Source organism: Myripristis murdjan, chromosome 11 (genome assembly GCF_902150065.1).
Source record: "Myripristis murdjan chromosome 11, fMyrMur1.1, whole genome shotgun sequence".
NCBI lineage: Eukaryota > Metazoa > Chordata > Actinopteri > Holocentriformes > Holocentridae > Myripristis > Myripristis murdjan.
The window spans coordinates 6669192-6680230 of NC_043990.1; the positions used below are offsets into that span (position 1 = coordinate 6669192).

The 11039-nt window shown below is 46.2% G+C and overlaps 1 protein-coding gene across 1 annotated transcript in view; it reads right to left on the minus strand.

Moving 5' to 3' along the window:
- The window catches only part of dbpa (D site albumin promoter binding protein a), a 29675-nt gene extending 22264 nt beyond the window's left edge, over positions 1-7411 (minus strand). Inside the window, exon 1 of the mRNA XM_030063493.1 lies at positions 6369-7411. Within this exon, the coding sequence (XP_029919353.1) occupies positions 6369-6564 (196 nt within the window). The 5' untranslated portion in view covers positions 6565-7411. The remainder of the gene's footprint in view (positions 1-6368) is intronic.
- Positions 7412-11039: the final 3628 nt, after the last annotated feature.

Consider the following 11039-nt stretch of genomic DNA (forward strand, 5'->3'; position numbering starts at 1 on the left):
ACTGAGCTGCTGGACGACATCGTTATAAAACCTGTGAGCTCATGATCAAGGCAACAACGTTCCCCCAACAATTTAACAGTTTAACCCCCTCATTCACAATTTTGATTTATTTTTGAACTCCAAAATCAAACTTTTGTCACTTCTTCTTCCTGGAAAACATATGGGGGGAACCAATAGGGATGCACAAACATTTCAACCAATAAAAAAATCTCATTTCTGAACAATAATGACCCTTGAAATAAAACTGGGCTGTGATAGCGATATCGAAACGGCGGTTCAAATTGCAAAACTGAACACAGAACACATGGAATTTGCAAATTTCAAATAATCCCCTGAGCCTGCTGATATCAGGTTTTAATACGTTTAATCTGGTCCGTCTAACGGAGTGGAGGGATGTGCCTGCAAAGCATTTTTAAAGAGGTGAAGCCATATTGGGCTGACGCTGTATATGTACACATGTGTAAATAATCCAAATCCAAAGATAATCCAGAGCAGAGTGTGACTGATCGCCCCTTTACACCTTCAACAGACGCCGCTCCGTGTTAAGCCCCGCCCCCAACATCCTGTCTCAACAGGAAACACGTCCACGTTCAGGAAGCGAGCGGCTCTCAGGACTCTGTTTCCGCTCCGACTGTGAGTTCTGCTGTTTGACGGATGAGAGCGGAGGATTCTGACTCTCACGTGAAGCTGAACCTCAGCAGTTTGAGGAGCGGAGCCGGAGAAGCCGCGCGTTATTTGCATTGTAAAGAAACGTTTCCCACTCGGCGGCGTCGAAAATAATCCGGCGCGTTCCTCATTAATTAAATGTGACGGAGGATGCCGGCGTGCTCGGGAGCGGTCTCGTTCATTTGCGCTAATTACTCTGACGGCTGGAAAAATGAATGCGGCGACGATTTACTGACGTTAAAATGCAACACGAGGCGTCTCTTTAATAAACGGCGGCTTTCATTCCCATGTGTCTGCTCTGGAAAAATGTTCCAAAACACGGATAATTTCCTATTTATCCAAACATGAGCAAAAGTAAATGATCATTCGACTTCAAACAAACGATGAATAGTAACAAAAGCGATCATTTAGTGAGAGGCGGGTGCTATTTTCCCAGTGACGGGTGAATTATTTTGGAAAGAAGCGGCCCTCAGTCAATATTTGCATGTGATCTCCATAATTCAGGCGTCGAGACGGATTGATTACTCATTTGTGATACAGTGGAAATTTTGCTCATGCAGCCGCTCGACCACTTCAACCGCTCCGTCCGCGCCGTGGCCTCGCGGCTCGAGAAAGCGAGAAGCCGGAGGTGAAAGACGACGATGGGATTTCAACCTCAGGCGTCAATAAAGAGACAGAAAAACAACAAAAACCCTGCAAACAGAGCGAGGTGAGCGCGCCGGGTCGATGCGGCAACGGGACGAGGCAGAGCGATGGCTCCGCGCTTTGATCCTTTGGAAATATTGTTCTTGAAAATTGCGCTGCCAAAAGTGCATATTGAAGAAATGGCACACTGAATAATACAAACCAATAAAATAATAATAAAAGAGCATATTTAACAGAGAGGAGCTGAGTGCTGAGAGAGAGAGAGAGAGAGAGAGAGAGAGAGAGAGAGACGGAGGGAAGGACAGGAAATTTAAATTTAAAGAGATTTAATAACCAAGACAGGAGGGAGAGCGGGGGGGAAACAGAAAGACGGAGGTGATTATACGGCTCCATCATATTCATGTCCCTAATCATCTTCTGTCTGTCATCATCATCATCTTCATCATCTGCCAGTCATCTCCCTATGGATCTGCTGTCTATTCATTACCCAGCTCCAGCAGCAAAACGGATAGAGAGAGACAGAGAGAGAGAGAGAGAGAGAGAGGGAGGGAGAGGGGCAGAGAACTTGGACACAGATACCAACAGTGGAAGAAAGAAAGAAAAGAAAGAGGGAGAAAAAGAAATCGAGGGACGGACGTGATGAAAATGTGTGTGAGGATGAAAAAGAGAGAGGCCAGAGTATAAGAAGGAAAGAGAGAGAAAAGGAGAGACAGAGAGAGAGAGAGAGGTGAAAGAGGGACACTGTTTGGTAGTAATGAGTGTTTAATGTCCGACACGTGTTTGACGTGCAGACGCCGGGCAGAGACCGTCCGAGGGACAAAGAAAAAGAAAAAGACAAACAGAGACACGGAGCTTCTCCTCTCGTTGCTGATTACTGTATTTTTATATTTTTGTCACATTTTTAACATTAATATGTCATGATGAAGAGCCACAGTGGTCCAAATTGTCCAAAATTCATGAGCGGTTCCTTCCTGTCCTCTGACGTCCACGACATGTTTGATCTCTGTCTTCCCTGGACAGGATCAACAGGCTGGAAGTGAATTTTTTCCCTCCGTCCGTCACCCGCCAGCAGCCGACAGAAACTCTGAAGCCTTTGCTCTGGCAGAACAGCGCCCTCTTGCTGTTTTGTGCCGTAAAGCAACACGAGCATCTTTTCCTGACGGATCCTCCACGATGCCGAGAATCTGCCGATCGGCTTTGTAATTACAGGTGATAATGATGATGTCTCACCGCCGTGATGTGGCGCCGGTTCACTGACGGTGCAGTTATGAGCGCGGGAAGGGAAGGAAAAATGGAAGTGGGGTTTGTGTGCTGCTGATGCAGGACTTCCACGAGGTCACTGTTAAATTATGCATGTCTGAAACGCCTGTGGTTCTGACCTTTACCGGCAAAGTGATGCACGCGCACACGTTCCTGCTCCTGCTCCTGTTTGTCAGCGCGACGACAAGACGACTCAAACGTGTTTCCAAGCATTACGAGGCGTTCAGGTTCCCTCATTGCCTGCTAAGGCGAGTTTGGACTCCTGTTTGTTTACTTGCCTCTTAAAATGGCATTCTGCAAGAGCCTCATTTCTCTACTTATTCTGGCGTTTACGTGCAGATGACGGCCTTTTTTTTATTCCCGCCAGGTCGGCCATGATGGCTATCGCCGCTCACGCTAACTACCCGGTTCTTCTTCTTCTGTTTATCCCAAAGGACATCAAATACATCACTTCCTGTGCAGCAGGAAGGAGCGACCAGATGCCGAGCATTTAGAAAAATAAAACATAAAAACTGTTAAGATAGTAAACCACGAGGTAACCAAAGGCAATAAACTCTATGAATAGCGATTATTATTTATTTTATATCTTCATCTGCCAGCCAGCAGACCTTAGTGCTAAGTCAGTGTTGGCTTGAAGAAGAGAAGACGTGATGTTGACAAGGAATCCATAGAAAGAAGGAAAGAGAAGGAGAAGCAAGGATACTGAGATCTGTAGAAAGAAATGAGGAAAGACTGGAGGAGGAGGAGGAGGAGGAGGCTGAGCTCAGTGTCGATTCTCATCATCCTTCCTCTCATCGGCGGTTTGGGAAGGAAAGAGAAACAAGGGAAAGGCTGGCGAGAGAGGAAGGAGATGACAGAGGGATGAGGAGAGCTGAAGACATGAGGAGGATGAGGAGGGAAGAGATGAGGATGGTGGAGGGATGAAAAGAGAACCTGAGGGGAGACGGATAGACAGACAGATAGAAAGAAGGATAATAACACAGGACAAAGAGAGAAGAAGATGGGAAAGATGAGAGAGACGGCGATGATGCAGAGGGTTAGGACGAAGAAGGAAGGAAAGGAAACGAGGTTAACGAAATGAAATTAAGCGATGAAGTGAAAGAAAACACAAGGCGAGGAGGCCAGAGGAGCTGTGGAGACCCCTTCATCGAGGAAGGAGGGAGAGAGAGAGAGAGAGAGAGAGAGAGAGAGAGTGGTTATGGGTGATGGTCGTGGAAGTGACAAGGCCGTTTCAAGAAATGGCGACACTATGAAGTGGAGTGGACAAGGAAGCACAGCATGAGGGAAGGAAAGGAAAGGAAAGGAAAGGAAAGGAAAGGAAAGGAAAGGAAAGGAGTGCAGTCATTAAAGTGAGAGGAGAGCAGAGGAAGGGAGCGGAAGTACACAAATTGGAGAGATCTAGCAGAAGAGATGTGTGAGAGAAGATTTAGAAGGGAGAGACGAGGAGAGACAGAGAGAGAGAGAGAGAGAGAGATGAATGCAAATAAGATGGTTTGAGGGGAAGATGTGAGAGGGGAAAAAAAAACTAGAATATAGGAGATGAGACGAAAGAGAGGAAGAGGAGCAGGAGGAAGAGGGGAGAGAGAGAGAAATGCAAATGAGCGGAGGGACCGAGAGAGTGGAAGTGCAGGGATCTGCCAGGGAAGAAGCGAGACGGGGGGAAAGGGGAAGGAGGAAAGAGAGGGAGAAAACTCAAAAGACAAGTGAGAGAGAGAGAGAAAGAGAAAGAGATGGAGGGCGAGAAATAGAACGCCAGGGCTGAACAGATGAGAGAGAGAGAGAGAGAGAGAGAGAGAGAGAGAGAGAAGGAAAAAAGAGGGACGGGGAGATGAGGATGGAGATGGAGCGGGGAGCAGGAGAGAGCGGAGCGAGGCGAGGATGTGCTAAAAAAGTGTGGGTGTTCGCGAAGGCGTCAAACAAAGCTAGCCAGGGAAAAGGCGAAAAGGGAGGGCGAGGGAGAGAGAGAGAGAGAGAGAGAGAGACGCCAGCCCTCGCTCTGCTGCATTACAGAGAGGAGAGCTCAGGCGCTGAGAGGAGCCACGGGCGAAGCAAGGCATCATCCACACACACACACACACACACACACACACACACACACACACACACACACATAAGAAAGCCCATTTCAAACGTGGCCAACAAAAGCCTTGACGCCGGCGCTCATGAAAGCATCGGCGAGCATTAGAGATGCACAAAAGCAAAACAGGCGATGGCGGCCGCTGACAGAGAGACTCCTGACTCCGCTGAGCGCCTGTCAGCCGAGCTCAGCATCAGGCAGCAGGGCAGGGGGCCGCAGTGACGGCCACCGGCCACCAGGGGCCGCCAACGTGCAGCACAGGGTGATAGTCATCAGTGATTTCCTCAGTGTGTGTGTGTGTGTGTGTGACAGCAGCTGACTAGGAGTTGTGACAGCTCCACACACACACACACACACACACACACACACACACACACACACATACACACACACAGCAGCCTGGTTAATGTTTGTCAGGCTGTTGTTGGCAGATGAGAAACACTTCAATGCAATTCAGCAACCTTTATTTAAACAAGCAGACAAACCCAATTCAGCACAGGAGACAAGACGAAGCCTGGCTGACTCTGCTTACAGCACCCTTTTTCTTTTTATTTTCACTCTTTTTTTTCCTTTCTTTTTTTTACCTTTAACTGAATTTGAGACATACTGCAGGCCCCGGACGCAAAAGTAATATAATTCAATCGGTGCAAGGGAAACATTTCATATGAAAGTGGAGTGTTATTGAAGCAAAGGGAGTGAAAAACAGTGTGTGTGTGTGTGTGTGTGTGTGTGTGTGTGTGTGTGTGTGTGTGTGTGTGTGTGTGTGTGTGTGTGTGTGAATAAATGCAACTGTAAAGGAGCAGGGCCTTGCTTATCCAACAGCCCATGCACACAAGCACAAACACACAAACAGCTACAGTAAATCACAATAACACTGTCTATATTTCCACGAGGACTTGTATTACATGGCTCTCTAAATCAGTTTCTTTATATGGCATCACTGTGACACTCCTATGATATTCCTATGGTGATTTAAAGTTAGTCCATTGTATAGTGTTGGACTATAGGAAACAACTCCATAATACAGGGCCTTCATAAAACCTCTTTACATCCTCTGGTATTTCTGCTATCCCTATGATACTCATATAACAAGTTAATTCAATGTCTATGTGTAAGTATATAGTACCATGTGTATTTATTTATTTATTCAATTCTATCTCCTATTTCTTTATATGGCATTACTGTGATATTCCTATGATATTCATTCCTACAGTGACATAAGTTAATTTACATGTACTTAAGTGTAAATAGACTAAAAAGGACTAAAGGCCCCTACATATTGAATGTGTCCTATTGAGTCTCTATAATATTCCTATGATATTCCTATAGTAACTTGAAGTTGGTCTGCAGGGCTCATATAGCTACTAAAGTTGGCACTAAATAGCCCAGGTATATGGTGCTGTATGCTATTTCTTTGTATCCTGAGGCGCTGTTGTAATATTCCTATAATATTCCTGTAATATTCCTGTAATATTCCCCTGGTCAGCTGGTTCTGGTTTATTCTACAGGCACACACAGCATCTTCTCTGAATCTCCTCTGTGGTTTCTATAACACACAGCATTCCTATGATATTCCTATAGTTATCTGTGGTATTTTTATAGTGGCCCTTTGAAATGTGCAGCTCTGATCTCCCTCTCTCTTTCTCCCCCTCTCTCTCACTCTCTCTACCTCTCACGCTCGCTCGTGCACGCGCACGCATGCACACGCACGCACGCTCACCTTTCATCTCGCAGCAGTCCTTGACGGCCCTCTGGTCAGCTTTGATGGGCAGCTGCAGCAGAGACTTGAGGTTGGCCATGGAGGTCAGGTGGCCCCCGTTAGGGCCACTTCCGGTCGGGTTGCTGGTTCCAAACTGGGGGCTCGTGGCCCCGGCAGGGAGCTCGGGCGGTAAGAGCTGGGTGAGAGGCCTTGACATGACTTAATGTGCGTGTGTGTGTGTGTGTGTGTGTGTGTGTGTGTGTGTGTGTGTGTGTGTGTGTGTGTGTATGGCAACCTGCAGACTGTTAAGTTCAAGATCAAAATAATCCAATTAGTGATAAATGACAGACGCGCCGTCAGAGGTGCGTGCACAGGTGCGCTTTGAAGAATTCCGCCTGGTATTCCGGTATCTCGTCCGTCCCATGAAGATTTTCTTGACAACCAAAAATAAAAGAATAAAAAGACGAGCTGATTTATCTCCAAAATGGCACCATGTTGCCCAGTGTGACAGGTCTGAGCGGCTCGCAGCCTTCCTGTGTGTCTCTCAGCGGGAGATAAACAAACTTCGAGCTGACGGTAACCGAGGAAAACTGAAGCACCGAGTAAATCCTCCGCTCCGGCTGGAGAGCTGTCGCTCGGTCGGTGAGTCGGTCGGTGGGTCCGCCAGTCGCGACACAGGATAGATATTAAAAAAAAAAAATCAGAAATAAATGAGAATGAGTGTAGTCCCGAGCACCGAGGAGAGAGGATTAGAAACCGAGCAGAGAGTCGACCGGAGGCGGCGGGAGAAAGTCTGCAGGCAAAATGAAAATAACGCGAGCAGATGGAAAGAAAGAAAGAAAGAAAGCTGCAATCAGGATGAGCGGCAGACACAGGAGGAGGAGGAGGAGGTAAAAAATAAGATGAAGGGGAAATAATAATATCCAAAAAATGTGAGAGTTAGATAGATGGGGTTGATGGCTCTTGTTTTCCTCTCTCTCTCTCTCTCTCTCTCTCTCTCTCTCTCTCTCTCCCCCACTTTGTCGCTCTCCCTCCCTCACTCACTCTCGCTCACACACGCACACACACACTTCGCTATTTTCGTCGTTCTTTCTGACTCTCTCTCTCTCTCTCTCTCTCTCTCTCTCTCTCTCTCTCTCTCTCTCTCTCTCTCTGCCAGTCAGCTGGAACCAACACGGGCCGCTCGCGTGACGTCACCGCTCACGGGGGAAAGGCACTAGGGGGCGTGGCTCGTTTGCATGCGGGGCCACGCCCACCGCCCCCCCCTCCGGGCGACACCCTCCCCGCTGTGCGTTCAGGTCCTGTGGGAAACACGGGAAATATGAGCACCCAGCTGCGTTTTGGTGGGATAAAGAGCCATCTGGGCTTCATTAGAGCGAAGCGGCCACTTCATTTATTACAAAATGTGTAAAAAAAAAAAAAATTTTAAAAATGTTCACCTCAGTTTTCAGGTGGGTTGTGTCGCTAAAAACCTGGAGATGTGGTCATGTGGTCCTGAACTCTGAACTCCCCGCCAAGATTTATCCTCACTCAAATGAGCTGAATGCTATAATCATAAATGCCTAATAAGTAAATATGTTCCCCATACTGACAATGCAGTCATGTTACACATCCTACCAGCTGGCAGAGTGACAGACGCTTCTGATTGGGTGGGACAAACAGCGCCAAGTCAAGCAAGCAAACACACCACACTGACAGAGCTCACTGAGGTTAATGTCTGGTTTTATTTCCACAGGTACAGTTATTTAAGGTGCATATAACCATAAACTGGGGGAATGGGCGATTTATTTGGATCCACCAGTGGGTACAACACACCAATCAGGGCATTTCAAATGAGTTTAATGCTATGTTCATATCGCATTTACCGACCAGGAAAAAAATCAAATCAAATCATGGCAGCCTCCCAGCTCCCAGTGTTATATGTCACTGCAGTGGTTTAGAGGATGTGGGGAATGTTTTTACAGTGTGTGGTTTCTCCAAGTGCAGCAGCAAATCCACCGGTTGTATTAACAATAAAAACTATAAAGCAACTCCGATATTCACGAATGAAAATTAGTGTCAGAGTGGCCACAGTGAGTTAATCACAACCAGAATATGAAACGCATGAGAAAACACCTCCAAGTGGTTGTTGTTTATGTTCCACCCGTGTTTAATCCCACACGACGTGAACACAGCACAGATTTACATATTGTGGCCACGCCCTTGGCAACTCCAGCCAATCCGAGGTGAAGCTGACGGGCCTGTTACGCACCCGGGCCACGCCCACCTCGGCTGAATTCCTTCCTGGATGGACCTTGAACGCCCCCCTTCTCCTCCCCTCCACCCCCCCTCCTCTTCTCTCACGCTGTCATTTAAACAGCCAGTCCAAAAACAAGCGTGATAACAGCACGGTGTAAAAAATTAAAATGAGATGCATAATCCTGAAGCAGCAGGATGTGTGGCTCTCTCTCTTTGTTTTCCTCTCCCCCTCTCTCTCTCTCTCTCTCTCTCCCTCTCCTTCAGTGCCTTCTAAGCAAGTCAGAAATAAACAACCTCACAACTGGATCCACAAACTGCCTCATAAATGTGATGAATGTGGCATTTTTCACAGCGTGGCGGGGATATTTAGGGTCAGAGTGAAGCGCCTGGGACGATAAAGCAAAAAGGGGCCCGAAGATGCATGAGTGCTTTTCCCCTTTAACATCATATTTATATACATACTGATATTTTTTGCACCAAAAATTCTCCCTGAATGCACCGCCTCTGTCTAATAAACTGGAGCTCATCCACTTTATTTGCTGTCAGCTCTCAGGCGGTTTAAAGGGAGCAGAATATACGGTCACAGCCACAGGAGGTGTTTATTTACTTTATGGTCACACACCTTCTCCTCGTTTCATATTATTTACTCTGAGTTCTGCTTCATGCTCATGACGTTAAGATGCACATCAGACTCTGAGGTGTGTGTGTGTGTGTGTGTGTGTGTGTGTGTGTGTGTGAGCGGCTCGCTGTGTTTTGCCTCCACGCCGCACATCCATCCCCGCCTGCCTCCGCGCTCCCCGCACCGGAGGAGCACATGGCCCCGGCACGGGCCGACGGCCGCCGACCGGCGACGCTGCCTCGCCGCGATTGGCTGAAACTAGGTCGCTCTCTGCCCTTCGGGGCCTCCTATTGGCCAAAAATAGGTCACTGGCTCCGCCCACAGATTTCCCCATGCTACTGCCGCGTGACTCGGCTGCCAGGGAGGGGAAGGGAGGGGGGGTGGATTTTGTATGGATTAGTGTTTCACTTCTGCACGATTCAGAAGAGATCATCATATTTACCTCCACAAATTAGACTTTACTTCAGTGTATTCTAAAAAATAATAATAAAACAGGACAATAAAATAAATAATACAAATATAAATGTACTAAAATGGCTGAGAGACAGAGACAGAAGTTGAATCTTGACGCTTTTTTCGTGGGTTTTTGCCAAACCTGCCTTCGAAAGTTCAGTCTGGTTTCCTGCGGGTTTTTTTTTTTTTTTTTTTAATGACGCGCTCACTGTGTGGCGCTTTATGGGAAATATGATCAGCTATGATTTCTGTAGCCATGACACTGACTGATAAACAAAGTAGCCTAAAGCAAAAGTGTTGGAAAAAAATGCTTAATAATTAGTATAAAAAAAAATACAAAAGAAAAAGATAATAAATTGTAATAATTCCCACCAATCACCTCTCTAACACTGATTACCAAATAAAGCAATAAATAAATAAATATTAAATAAAATGCATACTACCCACAGCACCCACAGATTGACTCTATACAAACTGATAAACTATTATTTCTATGGCCATGGTACTACTACTTTTAATATGGTACTTACTAATTACCAAAATAATGTAGAAATGAAGTAAAATTGCTTAATAATTAATGTCAACATATTTTATTCAATATAAATTAATTCCCACCAACCATCTCTCCAATACTGATGACCAAAATAGAGCAAAAATGAATTAAAACTGCACATTTGTATGTTGCACTGTGTAGTTGTTGTTTATTGGGTTTGTATGTTTTATGCTGCCATTCCGTGTGTGTGTGTGTTATGCAAACAGGAGTATCATGGTATGGATGAATCTCCCAGGATGCACAGCAGCAGCTGCACGGTGAGGCCAGCAGTTCCTAGACGGAGCGAGAGGCCTGGCGCTCTCACATTACACACTTATATCATGTAAACATGGCAGGAATGTGACAGTAGTGTGTGGCCATAAATAATCCTCCACACACTCAGGCAGGTAGGGGTGTGTGTGTGTGTGTGTGTGTGTGTGAGTTGGCATGCATTATGAAAAGTGTGTGACTGCACTAACGTGTGTGATTCTTATTTCCTGAGTCGTTTCAAGGCAAATTAAAATCACCTCCCTTCCCTCCTGCTGGTCAGCTAAATGAAGGGACCTGCGGCGCCATCTAGTGGCCGCTCAGCGGTAACGCAACAGCAACAGCTTTTCACGCTTATCCACTTTGTCAGATCCTCACCAGGGTCATATGAACCTCAAACTCCCTTTTAAAGGTGCAGTATGTAGTTTTTAAAGTTAAATTTCAAACTCACAGAGATGTTAAAAAAAAAAAAAATCCTGTCGTGTATTAAAACGTGTTAGACTTTTTACAGAGACATCATTTACATACTGTGAATATTCACTATTCAAAAAAAAGCATCTGCTGTGCTTCTATTTGGTCTAGA